Source organism: Abramis brama (assembly GCF_963993115.1).
Source record: "Abramis brama genome assembly, chromosome: 14".
Lineage (NCBI taxonomy): Eukaryota > Metazoa > Chordata > Actinopteri > Cypriniformes > Leuciscidae > Abramis > Abramis brama.
Window position 1 is genome coordinate 2,230,084 of NC_139976.1, and position 21,555 is coordinate 2,251,638.

General features: G+C 37.1%; 1 protein-coding gene across 1 annotated transcript; it reads left to right on the forward strand.

The window, feature by feature from the left end:
* Window positions 1–8,580: 8,580 nt before the first annotated feature.
* On the forward strand, window positions 8,581–20,826 carry LOC311096274 (uncharacterized protein). Its single transcript, XM_084135341.1, has 9 exons — window positions 8,581–8,810; window positions 11,222–11,398; window positions 12,516–12,736; window positions 13,296–13,493; window positions 15,901–16,110; window positions 17,287–17,493; window positions 17,906–18,086; window positions 18,889–19,112; window positions 20,156–20,826. The coding sequence occupies exons 2-9, from the start codon at window positions 11,268–11,270 to the stop codon at window positions 20,383–20,385; spliced, it is 1,602 nt and encodes a 533-aa protein (XP_083991467.1). The 5' UTR covers window positions 8,581–8,810; window positions 11,222–11,267; the 3' UTR covers window positions 20,386–20,826.
* Window positions 20,827–21,555: the final 729 nt, after the last annotated feature.

Below are 21,555 nucleotides of genomic sequence, written 5' to 3' on the forward strand. Positions count from 1 at the left end.
CTGCGCATGTGCGTACAAACACAGGTTTAAAAGAGCAAAAAATGCCTAAATGAGCAACCTAGATCTCTTGAACAGGCATATTATTTTCTACTAATATCATTAATCAAAATAGTAAATTGATGTCTGCAAATATACAGCAGGGCTGATATGAGCTGGTATATCTCCAGTTCTGCACTTGTCTGTGTTGTTGTCATTTCATCAGTGTCCCACAACTACTTCAGAATTTATTTGAGTTAAGAAGGGGGAAGGAGTGTGGATTATTTCGAGGCTCAAAATTAAACTTTAACGTGTAATTTAACAGCATTATCTTTTTATGTATTTAATAAATGAATGGTATTTACATTAAAGGGCGGAGAAGCTGTTAGACAATGTAAAAGTGCTTTAAAAACGCATAGCCACAACAGATTGTCATCTTTTGAGCAGCACTGCTGATTACCTATCTCTCTGTCACTGGTCAGTCTGTTAGTTCATTCATCTCATCTCTTTCACTCTGCAGTCAGTCTCAGTGCTGTGGGGGAAGGGCGCGCACGCGATCAGTCTCAGTGCTGTGGGTGAAGGGCGCGCACGCGATCAGTCTCAGTGCTGTGGGGGAAGGGCGCGCGCGCGATCAGAGTCAGTGCTGTGGGGGAAGGGCGGCTGATCACAGTATGAGCAGATCTCAGTCAGTCTGACAGGCAGAGACAGAGCTAGGGTTAGGGTTAGGGTTAGGGTTAGGGTTAGTGTAGATCCAATGGCTTTTAAAATCAAAGTAAGAACAAAATACATCTGTAAACAAACATTTAAACGTGTCAGCTTGATTCATGATTCTTTTAAACACTTTTTTTCTTTTGTATTATGACTATATGTAACTGCTGTCTCTATCTCTCTCTCTCTCTCTCTCTCTTTCTCTCTCTCTCTCTCTCTCTCTCTCTCTCTATATATATATATATATAGAGAGAGAGAGAGAGAGAGAGAGAGACTCTCTATATATATATAGAGAGAGAGAGAGAGAGAGAGACAGCAGTTACATAATGTTTGCTGTAACTGCTCTATTAACAGTTATTATCAGTCACTTTAGTACATTTATTGAATCATCCTTAAGATTTGCACACCAGTACCTAAGTGCATTTCGTACAAACAGCAGAACACAATAGATTAGCCTACCATCAAACTCCTGTAACTTGCTCAAAATCCTTAGTACAATATCAAAGAACATATCCTTGTGTCATTGTTCACAAACAAGAATGTCAAAATGCTTAGTTTCAGATGTAAACTATGGCTACGATTTTGATGACAATGATTGAAAATACAAAATACTGCACTGTATCTGAATGACATATAAATTTAAACAGCACACATATACGCATTACTCTAGAGGAGACTGGACAGGATTCACATATGCACTTTTACTGTTGGTCTGACAAAAGATTACAGTACAGTGGCACTGTGATATAAAAAACAAGACTATCACACATATACTGTATGTACGTGTCTCTATCAAGTATATTTACTGTATAATGTATAATGCAAGTAGACTTCTGTAATAGCCTATAGCATTACAGTAAGTCTACAGTTTATGGTGAACAGTACAGTGCAGTAGAGTGAACACTGTCTGATTACACACCTGTTCTGTCTACAAACGCTTGAATGATTGAAGACACACGGTTGTTCTCCCAACATTCGGCTGCACCCTTCATCCAGCCTCGGCCATAAGGTCATGAATGAGAACATGATCTACAATAATGGCACTTATTTCTTCTGAAACACACAATCTTAGCCTGTTCCTCTGTTTTACCTCCTTACCCTTCCACCACACATCCTTGCTCCTCTTCTTCTTCTCGGCTGTTCACCCTGTTGTTCTTCCTCTCTCAGAGTGTGTAACGTGTTGTGCTCTGTATGCATCCCAGATGAAGCTTCATGAGATGCACTCTGAGCTATTATAGAGAACTGGTTGATCATTGATTGATCTAATGCTTTACATTCCCCTTCATTAGTGAAATTCAGAACTCACCTCTGCAATTCAACAATTCAGGACAAAAAAAGTCTAATAGAATTGTATAGAAAATATGTTTGACAGTTTATGACAACTAGTTCAACCAATTCTGCATTTAATGACTTATGGAACTAATGCCTATATGTTTTGTGGGGTAAGACTATTCAACAGAGAACCAGTATAATACATTTTTATAAACATGACATAAGCAATTAATAATGTAAGAAACAGCATACATTTGCACATAATCAACTGCATGAATGTACTGCAATTTGTTCAAAAGAATGAGAAATTGCTTTTATGAGGTGCACAAGTAGATAATGTGGAGATTGAACAAGTAAGAATTTTAGTTGTGATCTGAGAAATGCACCAAAGCAACTGAGAAAAACTGTAATATAATTAATATAATAATATAGTATCATTAGAATTGTTGCTGTAACTGCTCTCCTTTATATAATATAATATAAAGAGAATGTTTGCAGTAACTGATCTCCTCTATATAATATAATAATATAATATAATATAATACAATATAAAGAGAATGTTTGCTGTAGCTGATCTCCTCTATATAATATAATATAATATACGTTAATATAAAGAGAATGTTTGCAGTAATTGCTCTCCTCTATATAATATAATATAATATAATATAATATAATATAATATAATATAATATAATATAATATAATATAATATAATATGAGAATGTTTGCAGTAACTGCTCTCCTCTATATAATATAATATAATATAATATAATATAATATAATATAATATAATATAATATAATATAATATAATATAATATAATATAATATAATATAATATAATATGAGAATGTTTGCAGTAACTGCTCTCCTCTATATAATATAATATAATATAATATAATATAATATAATATAATATAATATAATATAATATAATATAATATAATATGAGAATGTTTGCAGTAACTGCTCTCCTCTATATAATATAATATAATATAATATAATATAATATAATATGAGAATGTTTGCAGTAACTGCTCTCCTCTATATAATATAATATAATATAATATAAAGAGAATGTTTGCAGTAACTGATCTCCTCTATATAATACAATATAATATAATATAATATAATATAAAGAGAATGTTTGCAGTAACTGCTCTCCTCTATATAATATAATATAATATAATATAATATAATATAATATAATATAATATAATATAATATAATATAATATAATATAATGTAAAGAGAATGTTTGCTGTAACTGCTCTCCTCTATATAATACAATAAATATAATATAATATAATATAATATAATATAATATAATATAATATAATATAATATAATATAATATAATATAAAGAGAATGTTTGCAGTAACTGCTCTCCTCTATATAATATAATATAATATAAAGAGAATGTTTGCTGTAACTGATCTCCTCTATATAATATAATATAATATAATATAATATAATATAATATAATATAATATAATATAATATAATATAATATAATATAATAAGAATGTTTGCTGTAAGTGAATGTGTTGCTGTGGTAACGGACTCCAGCTCGGTGGGTGGGGGAGGGGCGGCGGCCGCTCAGGGAAATCGCTCATAATATGACAGGGAACGGCAGAGCGCAAAGTAGGAGAAAACACTTAAAACAAATAAAATCACTCATAAAAGCAAGCGATTTTTGCATGTTTTCACATCTTTTTGTGGCTTGTGTATTTTTATTGAACAAACTCAGATGAATAAATCATCACACATATTGACAGATTTAAACAATTGTCCCTCGATCCGCTTTTGGAAGGAAATATGTACTTTTTAAATTCACATGACGTAATGTGCCTGTCCCTTCCCCGCTTCAAACTCGTTCCTATATGATTAACAAACTCCTATGTAAGTTACTGTACGTGCTGTAACGTATAGTCTCTGTATAGGGTGCGGGGCAGCAGCGCGATCTTCACACACACACAGAGCAGACTCTGATGCGAGCGCAAAACTGCGAGGATTAAAGTTTAGAAACATGCTCATATAAATCGCGAGAGCTCCAGCTCAGGGCAAATTAGTCTATTTTTATTTAAATACTAATTATTGGGAATTTATCTATAATTTTCTGTCAATTCATTCATTAATCATGATTTTTTTTGCCTCCGCCATGTTTGTTGATGACGTATTGGCGTCTGATTGGTCAGATCATGAATTCCCGCTCTCGTAGTAGCTTCCTGCGCTCTGATTGGTCAGAATCCCCGAAGTGTGTATCTTTTCCGGAAGTGCAGTACTCCTAGAGGGCGCTGTGTTATACACACTTTAGTGGGGGGGCATACACACTTCAGGTACACAAATCACTTAAAAGTGATTTTTTGGGACAAGTGAGATTTTAAGCCTGGACACCATTTTAGAGCATGCTGAATGCCACTGTATAGTCAAACAAATGAGGACATACAAAATGTCCTCAATTTTTTGGGTGGTCCTCAGTTTACCGGTGTGTATTCTGGTGAATGTACCCAAAAGTGATATAAGTAAACGCACACACACACACACACACACACACACACACACACACACACACAAACAGGCGCACACATCTTTGTGGGGACTCTCCATAGACTTAATGGTCTTTATACTGTACAAACTGTATATTCTATCTCCTTACACTAACCCTACCCCTAAACCACCCATCACAGAAAACTTTCTGCATTTTTACATTTTCAAAAAAATATAATTTAGTATGTTTATTAACCCATTTCCCTCATGGGACCGCTGGCTGGTCCCCACAATGGAGGTGATCTCAGGTTTTACCATCCTTGTGGGGACATTTGGTTCCCACAATGTAATATAAACCAAACGCACACACACACACACACACATCAGGACCAAAACACCACAGGATCATGCAAAAGTTTAGGGGTCAGCAATTACAAAGTCAGCAGTTTTAATGTTTTCAGAGAAGTCTCTTCTGCTCAACAAGGCTGTATTTATTTGATCAAAAATACAGTAAAAACAGTAAATATTATTTCAATTTAAAATAACTGTTTACTTTTTTAATATTTTTAAAAAATGTAATGTATTCCCGTGATCAAAGCTGAATGTTCAGCATCATTACTCCAGTCTTCAGTGTCACACGATCCTTCAGAAATCATTCTAATATGATGATCTGATGCTCAGGAAACATTTATGATTATTATCAGTGTTGAAAACGGTGGTGCTGCTTTTTGTGTGGAAACTGTGAAACATTTTTTTCAGGATTCTTTGATGAATAGAAAGTTCAAAAGAACAGCATTTATTTGAAATAGAATCTTTTGTAACATTATTAATGTCTTTATTGTCACTTTCGAACAATTGCAACTGAATAAAAGTATTATTTTTTCAAAATCAAACAAATCTCACCAACCTCAATCTTTTCAACAATAGTGTGCATTGTACATTAATATATACAGTGAGGAAAATAAGTATTTGAACACCCTGCTATTTTGCAAGTTCTCCCACTTAGAAATCATGGAGGGGTCTGAAATTGTCATCGTAGGTGCATGTCCACTGTGAGAGACATAATCTAAAAAAAAAAATCTAGAAATCACAATGTATGATTTTTTAACTATTTATTTGTATGATACAGCTGCAAATAAGTATTTGAACACCTGAGGAAATCAATGTTAATATTTGGTACAGTAGCCTTTGTTTGCAATTACAGAGGTCAAACGTTTCCTGTAGTTTTTCACCAGGTTTGCACACACTGCAGGAGGGATTTTGGCCCACTCCTCCACACAGATCTTCTCTAGATCAGTCAGGTTTCTGGGCTGTCGCTGAGAAACACGGAGTTTGAGCTCCCTCCAAAGATTCTCTATTGGGTTTAGGTCTGGAGACTGGCTAGGCCACGCCAGAACCTTGATATGCTTCTTACAGAGCCACTCCTTGGTTATCCTGGCTGTGTGCTTCGGGTCATTGTCATGTTGGAAGACCCAGCCTCGACCCATCTTCAATGCTCTAACTGAGGGAAGGAGGTTGTTCCCCAAAATCTCGCAATACATGGCCCCGGTCATCCTCTCCTTAATACAGTGCAGTCGCCCTGTCCCATGTGCAGAAAAACACCCCCAAAGCATGATGCTACCACCCCCATGCTTCACAGTAGAGATGGTGTTCTTGGGATGGTACTCATCATTCTTCTTCCTCCAAACACGTTTAGTGGAATTATGACCAAAAAGTTCTATTTTGGTCTCATCTGACCACATGACTTTCTCCCATGACTCCTCTGGATCATCCAAATGGTCATTGGCAAACTTAAGACGGGCCTTGACATGTGCTGGTTTAAGCAGGGGAACCTTCCGTGCCATGCATGATTTCAAACCATGACGTCTTAGTGTATTACCAACAGTAACCTTGGAAACGGTGGTCCCAGCTCTTTTCAGGTCATTGACCAGCTCCTCCCGTGTAGTTCTGGGCTGATTTCTCACCTTTCTTAGGATCATTGAGACCCCACGAGGTGAGATCTTGCATGGAGCCCCAGTCCGAGGGAGGTTGACAGTCATGTTTAGCTTCTTCCATTTTCTAATGATTGCTCCAACAGTGGACCTTTTTTCACCAAGCTGCTTGGCAATTTCCCCGTAGCCCTTTCCAGCCTTGTGGAGGTGTACAATTTTGTCTCTAGTGTCTTTGGACAGCTCTTTGGTCTTGGCCATGTTAGTAGTTGGATTCTTACTGATTGTATGGGGTGGACAGGTGTCTTTATGCAGCTAACGACCTCAAACAGGTGCATCTAATTTAGGATAATAAATGGAGTGGAGGTGGACATTTTAAAGGCAGACTAACAGGTCTTTGAGGGTCAGAATTCTAGCTGATAGACAGGTGTTCAAATACTTATTTGCAGCTGTATCATACAAATAAATAGTTAAAAAATCATACATTGTGATTTCTGGATTTTTTTTTTTTAGATTATGTCTCTCACAGTGGACATGCACCTACGATGACAATTTCAGACCCCTCCATGATTTCCAAGTGGGAGAACTTGCAAAATAGCAGGGTGTTCAAATACTTATTTTCCTCACTGTATGTTGCAAATGTCAAAATAACATGCACTCATTAATTGTTCACAATAAACCAGGAACATGTATTAAAGTAAATAAAGCCAATGTTGATTTCATGTTGACTTTCAGAACTCTTGATCATTTACATTTTATTTCTGTAGTTCTGTACACTTTGATTCTTTGAATATATATATATATATATATATATATATATATATATATATATATATATATACAGTGCTGTGCAAAAGTCTTAGGCATGTTAACCCCCCCCCCCCAATTTTTTTTTAATAAAATTGTTTTAAGTCAGTTATTTCTATCTTTTGCTGTAGTGTGTCAGTAGGAAATATCAGTTTACATTTCCAAACATTCTTTTTATCATTAATTGTAATAATCCAGTGAGATTTGTGTATGCAGGAGGAGTCTGACAACAGCCGGTCTGGGGTGCGTTTCCCGAAAGCATCGTTAGCCAACTATGGTCGCAAGTTCCCTCGTTACCAATAGAGTTCAATGGACATTGCGATGAACTTGCGACCATAGTTGGCCAACGATGCTTTCGGGAAACACACCCCTGATCTGATCTCACCATCATCGAGTCCGTCTGTGATTACATGAAGAAACAGAAGAAACTGAGACACACTAAATCCAGAAGAACTGCGGGAACGTCTCCGAGACGCTTGAAGAAACCTTCCTGCAAAGCTCCCTGAAAAACTATGCGCAAGTGTACCTGGACAAAAGCCGTTTTAAACGCAAAGGGTCGTTACACCATATATTGATTTGAATAGTTAATAGAAGTTAAATCATAAATAATTTCAATTTGTGATTTTATTTTTGAAAGCATTCTCACTTTACAGCATTTTAACACAAGTGCCAGTGCTTTTCCCAGTACTGTAGCTTTGCAGGAAGGTTTCTTCAAGCGTCTCGGAGACGTTCCCGCAGTTCTTCTGGATTTAGTGTGTCTCAGTTTCTTCTGTTTCTTCATGTAATCACAGACGGACTCGATGATGGTGAGATCAGATCAGACCGGCTGTTGTCAGACTCCTCGTGCATACACAAATCTCACTGGATTATTACAATTAATGGCAAAACAATGTTTGGAAATGTAAACTGATATTTCCTACTGACACACTACAGCAAAAGATAGAAATAACTGACTTACAACCATTTTTTTGGGGGGGGGTATTAACATGCCTAAGACTTTTGCACAGTACTGTATATGTTGCAAATGTCAAAATAACATGCACTCATTAATTGTTCACAATAAACGAGGAACATGTTTTAAAGTAAATAAAGCCAATCTTGATTTCATGTTGACTTTCAGAACTCTTGATAATTTACTGTACATATTATGTTTGTAGTTCTGTACACTTTGATTCTTTGAATATATATATATTTTTTTTTTTTTGAATGAAATAAACAGTTTATTGTAAATAAAAGCAGCTGTGCAGCAAAGCAAACGCCGTCAGTTGTGTTGACTTTGATACTCTAGATGACAGAGAGCGAGTGTATTTTTAACTCGCCGCTGTGGGAATGAGGTTGTCTAATTTAAGACGCTGTTACTCGGACACAGACGAGGGCGACTGCAGTGTGTCGAAAATAAGCAGAATCGTCCCTCTGTCTGTCCTGGTTAAAATCAGTGTGATGTTATCGAGAGATGATCTTTTATGGTTTCACTCGTTCCCATCAGGAACCCTGAAGAAAGAGTGTTTCGAACAGCCTGAATCAGATTATAGCCTATATATAAATAGATAAAGACATCAGCTTGAACAACACGTCATACACACATACGTGTGCATGCACACACGCTGACGAGCGGTTCCTCAACACACTGTGAGTCTGTTTGTGCTTGAAAATGTGTTTGAGATTCATTCAAATAGATGCATTATAGATGGCTATTATAGATAGTATAGATGGCTAGTGGTGCACATGCATTGGTTATTATGAGGAATATGGATAAATATTTGATTTGCAATGTGTAAAACTGTTATTTTATCACAAGAAAACTTGATTGATGCTTAAAATGGCACTTTAACTTTTTGTTTTAAAAGTAATTGTGTTCAATTACTCAATGAGAAGAACATGAACAGGATGAACAAAAAAGTATAATACCTTAAATCAAAATGACATAAGATATTATGTCATGTTTTCTGAAAAATGTCTCAAATTAATTAAGTTTATACTTAAGTTTAAAGAAGAAAATAATATCTGCTAATGGGGGTCAGAAAAATAAACTTAATTCTAAGTGAAAACGAGTTTTGGCAGATGTTTGTTTTTGTCTTAAACTTGTCTTTTTTCTTTCTTTATCTTGTCAGTTTGTTTCTTACGTAAAAGTATATCGATTTAAGAATGCTGTGATATTTTAATGAAATACAAGACAAGATGAAAATTTGGTAACACTTAATAAGGTCTCATTAGTTAACGTTAAACAATGAGCAATATATTTTTAAAGCATTTATTAATCTTTGTTAATGTTGGTTAATAAACATGTTCATGTTAGTTTGCAGTGCATTAATTAACAGATACAACATTTGATTTTAATAATGTATTAGTAAATTAGTTAACTAAGATTAATAAATGCCGGAGAAGGATTGTTAATTGTTAGTTAATGTTAACTAATGTTAACAAATGGAACCTTATTGTAAAGTGTTGCGGAACATTTTTTGCAGTATTGAAATGTTTAATATTAAAGTGATTTGCAACACTTTATTTAATTTAATTTGATTTAATTTTAAGGTGAGACAAACCAACTGTTTTCTAAACCAATCTAATCCATTGCTAATACTTTGTGGAATGTTTTGCACAAACAATTTTGTTAAAAATTATGGTTTAAAGTATCAAACAGACCTAAACTCACTAACTAGCAGCCTTAATATCAGTTATTAAATATCAGCAGCAAGTCCTAAAGTTTAATTTTCCATCGTGGTAAAACTTGATGTTTGATTAAAATAATAATTTGATTCAATCCTTCAGCTTAAAATAAGTATTCAAATAAAAATGAAAATGTACCTTCATGTTGTTCACGAGACTTCCTTGTTTTAGGAGTTTCGCAGAATGTCTGAGCTGGTGTTTCCCATATAATCACGGTGTTCAGTGAGATATCAACCTCTGGAAAGGTCAAAAACAGCATCATAAAGCATCATTACAGTTTATTCTCTTGTATTTATGCTTGCAAACAGTCAAACGTACCATGTTGTGATCGAGATACAAGAGAATCAAAAGTGCTTGGTGTCAATGATGGCTTGTAACAGGGACTTATTGGAGAGCTATTGTTTTCAATGAATAACTACTTATATTGAATCTGTTCCTCATATAGGACGAGAGTCATATGGACTTCTGTTATGGTGTTTGTTTTAAAGTGCTTGAATTTTACTTTTTGAAATGTAAGTCCTGGAAAATCCTTGAAAACAGCCATATTTTTGAAGAGGAGCTTGAAAAGTGCTTGCATTTTTTCAAGAAAATATAATCGTTTCACGCAAAATTAACGCTGCAGTCCGAGATATAGAGCTATGAGCATGATATTAAGTTTATGATGAGTATATAACACAACTTTCATTCTTCAAGTCAATCATATATTCATTGAAAAAAATCAGTTTCAATATCCTTTCAATGTTTACAAGGATTTCCCATTCCTGACAGCGCTGGTCAATGGACTGATCTCTATGAAGTGAAACATCACCATATATGTGACCCTGGATCCCAAAACCAGTCTCGAGTCGCACGGGTATATCTGTGGCAACAGCCAACAATACATTGTATGGGTCAAAATTATAGATTTTTCTTTTATGCCAAAAATCATTAGGATATTAAGTAAAGATCATGTTCCATGAAGATATTTTGTAAATTTCCTACCGTAAATATATAAAACATGTATTTCTGTGAGTGAATGCAGCACAATCGCCAACATAAATTACCAAATTTAAAGGAGATTTTCTCAATGTTTCGATTTTTTTGCATCCTCAGATTCCAGATTTTCAGTAGTTGTATCTCCACCAAATATTGCCCTATCCTACAAACCACACATCGATGGAAAGCTTATTTATTCAGATTTCATGTGATGTATAAATCTCAATTTCAAGAAATTTACCCATGTGACTGGTTTTGTGGTCCAGGGTCACATATATGTAATTTGAGTAAAAAATAAATAAATAGAAATAATAAAGATATTGTTTGATAAGTGCTGATTGAAGTCCTTGAAATCCCCAAAACGTAATACTTGAAAGTCCTGGAATTTCATTTGACAGAATCTGGCCGAAGCCTGTCCGCAGGACGGGTGTGAAGCGGGTCGAGATGCCACGCACCGGCGGAGACGGCAGATACGAGACGCCGAGTGCCTCTGACCTCCAGAGACTTCTGTGGGTCAAACCTGGAACCAGCGGCCATCTTGATGAGGTCAGACCTGGAATATACATCGGAGACATGTAAGAGAATCAGGAGAAAAAGGAAATTTGGGGAAACTAGGTTGATGGGTTGTTTCAGTGTGAGGCAAATCTTTCACATTCAAAAGAAAGACACTGTTTAGTATACATTTCAGTCAGGGAATTTAAAAAAGAAGAAGACGAGATTCAATTTGAGATGATCCTTGTGCTTCCTCAAACTCTTGTTCACCTTTTCAACTATTTTGATTTTCACCTCTAAGGTAATAATATTCATCCCTTAGTTTAAAAACATATTGTTTTTTTATAATATTTCGAATGCCCAGTTTTGTGACCTTGTGGACATATAATTTTAGTGGGTAAATATCATATTCACACATGAAATGGAACAAAATGCATTATTTTGAAGAATGTCAAAATACAAAAAAAAAAAAAAACTATCATCTTCCATGTCAAAATATTTACTATTTTAATGGTGTCCTGTTTTATATCTTTGTTAAAGTGAGTCCATTCCATTTCAGATCTTGCTCACTCTTTTCATTTTTCTTTTAAAGGGGATCTATTATGCCCCCTTTACAAAGTCTTGATTTTTTATGTTTTCCTGCTTGAATGTTGATTATTCTCCTCATATTCTCCATTGTTGCGGCTCCTCTCTTCCCAGTCTGTCAGTAACGCTCTGTTTACTTCCTGTCTCTATGAAGCCCCTCCTTCTGAAAAGCACACTGTGCTCTGATTGGTCGGCTGGAGCAGTGTGTTGTGATTGGTCGAGCGCTTTGAGTGTGTTTGGGGAATGTCCCGCCCCTTACCATAACCACCAGTTTAACACACTACTAACTAACTCAACCAGGCCCCGCCCCTTTATTCTGCGTATGAATTATTATAATGAGGAATATTGTGACGTGTTCCCGGAAGAAACTCAAGACTACAATGGAGGCGTTTCAGGAGTTCAGAAACACTGACACTGATATAGAGAAGAACTCCCACTGGAGGGACTTTGAAACATTTTTCATGGTCAAACATGTAAAGTTATATAAAAAAGCATAATAGTACTCCTTAAATTTAAGTGTGCATTACAAAGTTGGCATGTTTCCTATCTTGTGTTGTAAATGTGCAATAAAACAGGTATATAATAAGTGTCTGTGTGTATGTGTATCTCCTTCAGGTACGCAGCGAAGGACAAACACATGCTACAGTCCCTGAACATCACATACGTGCTGAACGCAGCTCACGGGAAGTTCAACGTTAACACAGGAGCCAGTTACTACAGAGACACTAAAATCACATATCACGGCGTGGAGGCGTTCGATATGCCCTCATTTGACCTGAGCCCCTTCTTCTACTCCGCTGCCAAGTTCATCAAGAGTGCCATGAGCACCCCTGGAGGTGAGGAGAGGAAACACACTGATGGACATCCCACAAAAACAGAATTCACTGGAAAATTAAATTAGATTTGACAGGAAGTTTTTAGGACCATCAAGATTTTTTTTTGCATCATGATATTAATTTCATGGGTCATTTTAAGTTGAACTATCAAGCAATTCTCATTATGCACAATGGCAATTTGCAATAATTATATTTGACCATTAAGATTTTTTTGCATAATGATATTATTTTATGTTTACCTATTGAGCAACTCTTATGCACAATGGTGATTTTTTTTTTTTTTTTGTAATTATGTCTGAGAATTTGAGGGAGGAACATGTGCTTAATAGACATGATGTGACAATGTCAAAATGCAAAAAAAAAAAAAAATCTACCTTATTTATTTTTCTTTATGCAAAATATAATTTCAAAAATAAAGAAAATAAGTAAATAGAATTTTCATCTTTTTTCTTTTGATTTGTGGGTGAAATATGATCAGGACATGTTTTTGTAAAAATTCGGAATTCGTAAATTTTTTTAGTTTGTGAACATTTCTATATATATATTTTTTTTTTCCTAGGTAAGGTGCTTGTACACTGCGCCATGGGTCTGAGCCGCTCATCGTCGCTGGTATTGGCGTATCTGATGATCCACGAGGACATGACGCTGGTGGAAGCCATTAAAGCCGTCGCACAACACAGGAATATCTGCCCAAACTCCGGCTTCTTGGAACAACTGCGAGAACTGGACAAAAAACTGCACTTCCAGAGCACTGCCTTCTAACACCGGACCAACACATTCACGTCATGCAGAAATACAGAGTTATTGACATGCAGAAAGATACCCATCAGTTATGACAGAAATGCATGCTTCAGAAATGGTCTTACACACATATGATGGAATTACATGATTGATACAGGATTTAATTTCTCAATTAAAATGTCTTTTTTTTAAAGTTGTTACATGTATTTTTTTGTTGTGATCGAAATATATTCTATTCCTGCTTAATCTTCAGTCACTATAAAGTAATAGATTCACAGGTTCAAAACACTGTAGTGCTTTCCAAACAACAAATGAGAGGAAAGGGGTTGAAAAACGAAAGGGATTCATTCATGACGTCAGTCAGTCCAAAGGGAATATACTTCATAATGAAAGGTTATGCAGATAATAAGACCAGGAATGTGAGTTCATAAAAAATATTTTATATATTGAAATATATGAATATATACTGTATGCATATATTTAATATATAAAAAAAAGGCATCCTGAAATCAAACTTCTTAGTAATTTTGATTTCATGATGGCTTTAATATATTTTACCAAATATACGTTATTAAAAGAACAAATTGAATCTACATAAATTAACTTCAATTCAAAGATCATCTCAGAGATTCTCAGCTGTCTGTCTGTTTGTGTCTCTCATCTATATTTACCACTTTGACACGCAAAGAAGCCAAAATAGAGACACGTATCACTTACTGCATCACACAATCACACACACAAACGCGGCTCTGCGCAGATGACGGAGCTGGCAGAAGAAGAGTTCAGAGAAACACAACGTGAGTTTGTTAACAACAGAAAGGCAAAAACACTTTAATACAATGCATTGACATGTATGTTTTTATCGTACATAAAGCTATTTTATTTCAAAGTATGAGCACACAGGATGCTGGATACGAGACTCCGCCCATCTGTGACCTTTTGACCCTTCTGCTAAAGAACCGACGACCCTCCGGCGCTTTTAACGAAGTCTGGCCTAACATCTACATCAGTGATGCGTACGTATTACACCACAAGACTCGAGACACTTTTAATCTTCTGAGGTGTGCTAAATGATTATCCCCTGTGCTTTTTGTTCAATAAAAAAAAAAAAAAAGGTGTGCTAAATGATCTTTCATCTTTCATTATGGCAGTCGGTTTACTTCCTTCCTAATCTAGTTGACTAATAAACCTGGCACTGTACGTTATGAATATTGTTAGCTCTTTGACAAATTGCTTTTGTTCCTTTTCTGTAAGTTGCTTCGGTTAAAAGCGTCTGCTAAATGCATAAATGTAAATAATGTTTTCCACTTATAAATAGTTTGACAAGAAAAGAAAAGACCAGTATTTTTGACATGCAGTACAAACCCTTTTAAATGACACAGGAATATCAATGGGAATAAAAAATAAAAATATATTCTAAGAACTTTTTGCTAACGTTACATTAAGACATTTTTTTATGTTTTCAGAACGTTCAAAACATCCAGTTTTAAAAAAAAATGTTTTAACATTCCATTTTACTTTTAACAGAACATTCCATTTTACTTTTGCGAACGTTACTTTTGAATTTTCTCGGAATGTTCAGGAAAAAAGTAGCAACATTTAAAAAACGTTACACAAATGTGACCCTGGATCACGTCACCAGTCTCGAGTCGCACTGGTGTCTCTGTGGCAATATCCAACAATACATTGTATGGGTCAACATTATCGATTTTTCTTTTATGCCAAAAATCATTAGGATATTCAGTAAAGATCATATTCCATGAAGATATTTAGTAAATTTCCTACTGTAAATATATAAAACACGTATTTTTGTGAGTGAATGCTGCACAATCGCCAACATAAATGTAGAACTTTAAAGGAGATTTTCTCAATGTTTCGATTTTTTTGCACCCTCAGATTCCAGATTTACAATAGTTGTATCTCGACCAAATATTGTCCTATCATAACAAACCATACATCAATGGAAAGCTTATTTATTCAGCTTTCATATAATGTATAAATCTCAATTTCAAAAAATTGACCCATGTGACTGGTTTTGTGGTCCAGGGTCACATATGTCAAACTAAACCATTTCAGAATAAACACATTCCATGAACAATGTATATAAAAAATGTGTGCTACATTGCTAAAGACCAGATAAATGTGAATATAAGTATATATAAGTCTTCTGAAGTATTTCACACATGATAACTTGGGGTAAAGAACAGATTTAGCCATTGATTACTGTCATTTTTATCTTTGCAATAGTGCAAAAATGTCATTCATGCTTGTGTTCAGTTCAGAAATGTCTCCTTTAAATGTATAGCGCCATGTTTGACATGATTGATCACAAATGCAATCTCATGCATCACATGACCGATATTGATTTGATTTGAGAGCTACTGCAGAAAATTAACTCTTGAGTGATTCTCTCAGTCCAACAGCAAGAGACAAGACACTTCTACACCGTCTAGGAATCACTCACATCGTGAATGCTGCACACGGACGCGCTCACATCGACACTGGAGCTGATTTCTACTCGGACGCGAGCGTGGAGTATCATGGCGTTGAGGCACCAGACAACAGAGACTTCGACATCACACCGTTTTTCTACCCCACAGCCAGTTTCATTCATAAAGCTCTGTCCCAGCAAAGTAATGCATCGTGCACTTTCATACTTAGAGTTTGCATTGTGTACACACACACACAGCATGCTTCTGTGATATTTATTAACATGTTGGGAGATATAATGCATTTAAAGGAGTAGTTCACTTCAGAATTAAAATTTCCTGATCATTTATTCTCCCCCACGTCATCCAAGATGTTCATGTTTTTCTTTCTTCAGTCGAAAAGAAATTAAGGTTTTTGAGGAAAACATTCCAGGATTTTTCTCCATATAGTGACTTCAATGGGGTCCAACAGGTTGAAGGTCCATATTGCAGTTTCAGCGCAGCTTCAAAGGCTCTACACGATCCCAGCCGAGGAATAAGGGCTTATCTAACCAAACCATCGCTCATTTTCTAAAAAAATAAACATTTATATACTTTTTAACCCCAAATGCTCATCTTGCACGTCCACGGCTTCATGCATGACGTAATCACGTTGGAAAAGTCAGGCGATCACATGACGTAAGCAGAAAATGTAGGGCGAAAAACTATTTCTCCTCCAACATCAAAATCGTCTGACAACGTTGCTTTACCTTTTTATTTATTACATTTTTTTAAATGCCATTTGACTTAGTCTTTGCACGTTCGCTTTGTAAACACTAGGCCTGTACTTCTGCCAACGTCACGCGTGACATTTCAATGTGATTACACATCGCAGAGCTAGTGCAAGACAAGCATTTGTGGCTAAAAAGTATATAAAGGTTTTTTGTTTGTTTTTAAATGAGCGATGGTTTGGCTCAATAAGCCCTTATTCCTCGGCTGGGATCGTGTAGAGCCTTTGAAGCTGCACTGAAACTCGCATTTGGACCTTCAAACTGTTGGACCCCATTGAAGTCACTATATGGAGAAAAATCCTGGAATGTTTTCCTCAAAAACCTTCATTTCTTTTCGACTGAAGAAAGAAAGACATGAACATCTTAGAGGATGTGGGAGGGAGTAAATTATCAGGAAAGTGAACTAATCCTTTAAACTGATTAAGTTTCCGAATACACATTCCAGGTCGTGTTGTGAATGATTCATCATCAGTGCTTTACTTGAATACAAAGTCAAATGGCTTGCATGCGAATAGTGTTTCACGTTCGTGACTCTACAGTCGTCTTTGAGATTTGTTTGAAATAAGTTTAACATGCATGATGTGTGATGGTGGTTTTATTTGTTTTTCAGGAGAGGGGAAGGTCTTGGTTCATTGTGCCAGAGGAGTGAGTCGTTCAGCGACGTTAGTGTTGGCGTATCTGATGATATACGAAAAACTCACCATCGCAGAAGCCATTGATACGGTTTGCTCCCACCGGAACATTCTTCCCAACGCTGGATTCCTTCAACAGCTCCGTCAGCTGGACTCAAACCTCAGAGGAGAGATGGGATATATTAGTATAAACTAACAGGCAACTGTGTTCACTAATTTAACAAATTGTAAATAAATCATAAAATTGAAGTTTACACAAGTGAACAGGAAAATTATGGTTTGAGGAAAATAATCCTAAATCATGATGCTTGGTTTCAGTTTTCTTGTATCCGGTGAATCTTTCAGAGAAGTGTGTAAATGTGTAACACACACTCACTTGCTCACACACTCTCTCTCTCTCTCTCACACACACACACGTATGTTTTGGGGTTCAGCCCTCTCTAGTGAGAGAAAGAGGGAACAGACCTCTAAAAATAACCCAGAATCCAACACCCACCTCCGGCCTGTAATCAGGCCAAAGCAGTCGACTCAACCTCAGCACCTCTCAAACCCTCAAACCAATCTGAACACAAAAATACATGTGTTTTATGCTGTTTTAATCGAATGCGCGGTTGAAAATGACCTCACGGAGGAAGTTTGGTGTGAAGCCGGAGGTGAGTGAAGTGAAAGAGGAATATGTGACTCCAAACGGATACGAGCTGGAGAAACACCTCACGCACGGCAGCGTCGCGTACACACACGTCAATGAGGTCTGGCCCAACGTCTACATCGGGAACGAGTGAGTCGTTTCATCTGACTAACCCTATTGTGATGCTAATAATGCAGGGTCAACATTTACCCAATAAAGTCTACTGACGGACTAAACACTGACCCAGGATGTGTGGTAGAGACAATTGAGACAATAATAAACAGATACCAGAGTCAAATTTGAGACCCGTTCACACCAAGAATGTTAACTATTGATAACTAATGTTCATTAACGTCTGTCAACGGTCGTTCTGTTATGGCGCGCTTTTATAGTTCACCTAAAACTGGGTGAGTAAATGATGACATAAGTTTAATTTTTAGGTGAACTATCCCTTGAGTCTCACCCTTAAGTTATTCCAATCCAAACCTGGGGTCAGTTGCATAAACTTAGCCATTATGTTGCAGTGTCTTAAGATCTAGTATGACCCACTTTAGTCAAGGGATGGTTAGTCTTTCGGGATCAAATTAGGCCAATGTACGTTATGTAACTGACATAAAAAGTTATGAACAGTTTTAAAGACAAAATTCGATGACTAACTTGCAAGACTAGTGCACCCGGCCCGATATGAATTTCTTTGTTCTGCTGAACACAAAAGAGATTGGTAAGCAAACAGATGATGGGCCCCATTGACTTTCATAACAGGTTTAGAACAACCCGTTAAATCGTATTCTGTCAAAATAACACACGGAGACAACGGTATCGTTATCAAAAACTTGCATAATGCAGTTGTAGTGTAAATGAACGGCCAAAACGCATAAAAACGTTTGCGTTTTTAGTTGGAAACAGTGTCTTGTAAACGGCCCCCAGACTCTAAGCTGTTGTTTGTGTGAAGAGAGACAGCTAAAGACCGATACAAGCTGAAGACGATGGGCATCACACATATCCTGAACGCCGCGGAGGGCGAGTGGAACAGTGTGGACACGGGCGCTGAATACTATAGAGACATGGACGTGCATTACTACGGGATCACGGCGGAGGACGTTCCCAAGTTCAACCTCAGCCAGTACTTCTATTCTGCTGCTGAACACATCCACCAGACCCTCGCAAACCCACAGAGTGAGTTATTTTAGTATCACTGAGATAATATTAAAGGGGTGGTTGATTATGATTTCACTTTTCTAACTTTAGTTAGTGTGTAATGTTTCTGTTTGTGCATAAACAACATCTGTAAAGTTGCCACGCTCAAAGTTCAAAGCAAAGGGAGATATTTGCTTTTAAAGAAATAATTTTTTAAGAACAACAACAAACGGCTGGAAGGGACTACACATTCCTCCCGGGTTAGTGACATCACTAACCCTAAAATTTACATAAACCCCGCCCCCGGGAACATGCAGTCCATGTTGAGAAGAGGAAGAGTTGTTGTAGTCGAGCACATTTGTGAGTCTGCTCAAGCTGTCGAATCCGTCTTTTCACATGCAATACTGTACTTATAACAAATGCAATAGCATGTCACTCTTCCCACATGAGCAATTTTATAGATTATCATGACAGAATATGCTAATCAAAGACTTGAAGATAGTTAACTCCACATCAGCAACATAAATTCATCAACTAACCATTCAGAAACGTCCTGTTGCTCTACATGTTGTCACTTCTTCTTGAGTCTCTCCATCATTGTCCGACTCCAGTTTAAACAAAAGGCAGAACAGTTTCTGACATTTTCCAGGGATAAAAAACAAGGACAACTCTTCCTCTTCTCTAATGCAGTTCACCGTGTTTATGTAAATTTTAGGGTTTGTGATGTCACTAACCCGGGAGGAAGCTCGTGTAGTCTCTTCCAGCCGTTTGTTGTAGTCCTTAAAAATCGATTTCTGTAAAAGAAAATATCTCCCTTTGCATTGAACTTTGAGCATTGTAACTTTGCAGATGTTGTTTATGCTCAAACAGCAACATTACACACTAACTAAAGTTAAAAAAGTGAAATCATAATCAACCACCCCTTTAAAAGCATCCCAGGATGCACCTCATGAAGTTGGTTAATGAATGTCCAGAGTGAGCAGAGCTGGAATCTAGACCGAAAAAAGCATAAGGAAAAAAAAAATAGAATGAAACTCGACTATCGCAATAATGAGTTTTAGTCATCTTGTTTATTTCTCCAGATAAGCTTCTTGTTCACTGTGTGATGGGCCGCAGTCGCTCGGCCACACTCTTCCTGGCCTTCCTGATGATCTACGAGAACATGACGGTTGTAGACGCCATCGACCACGTCAAACGCCGGCGACGCATCATCCCAAACTGGGGCTTCCTGAAGCAGCTGAGAGAGCTGGACGAACTCCTGCTGGAGCAGAGAAGAGCTCGAAACACACAACCAGACACTGAAACACGCTGACCAAAAACATTTGTAGCCAGTGAATAGTGTTAAAGTTTTAGGTAGGTTTAGGGTTAGTCGGTTTCTCCGAAAATGAAGCATGTTAGATCAGACCAACTGAGATGAATGGGAATGCCAACAGAAAGCTTTCTTCAGGTTTTACAGAGCTTCTTTCTATCAAACTACGGGAATATATGCACACATGTACTCATGTACACACATGCACACACACTTATGCACACTCATGCGCACACACTCACTAATACACAGACACTCACTAATGCTCACACACACACACACACACACTCATGCGCACACACTCACTAATACAGACACTCACTAATGCAGACACACACACTCACGTACACACATGCACACACACACTCATGCGTGCACACTCATGCGCGCGCACACACACACACTCATGCGCACACACTCACTAATACACACACGCACACACACTCATGCGCGCACACACACTCATGCACACACACACACTCACTAATACACAGACACACACACACTCATGTACACTCATGCACACACACACACTCACACTCACTAATACAGACACTCACTAATGCAGACACACACTCACACTCATGTACACACATGCACACACACACTCATGCGTGCACACTCATGCGCGCGCACACACACACACACTCATGCGCACACACTCACTAATACACAGACACTCACTAATGCAGACACACTCACTCATGTACACACATGCACACACACACACTCATGCGCGCACACACTCATGCACACACACTCACTAATACACAAACACTCACTAATGCAGACACACACACTCATGCACACACACACACTCACTAATACACAGACACTCACTAATGCACAGACACACACACACTCATGTACACATATGCACACACACTTATGCACACTCATGTGCGCGTACACACACACTCCGACACTCACTAATGCACAGACACACACTCATGCGCACACATGCACACACACACACACACACTCTCATGTACACACACACACACTCATGCGCGCACACACACACACTCACTAATACACAGACACTCACTAATGCAGACACACACACTCATGTACACTCATGCACACACACACACTCACTAATACACACTCACTAATGCACAGACACACACACACTCATGTACACATATGCACACACACTTATGCACACTCATG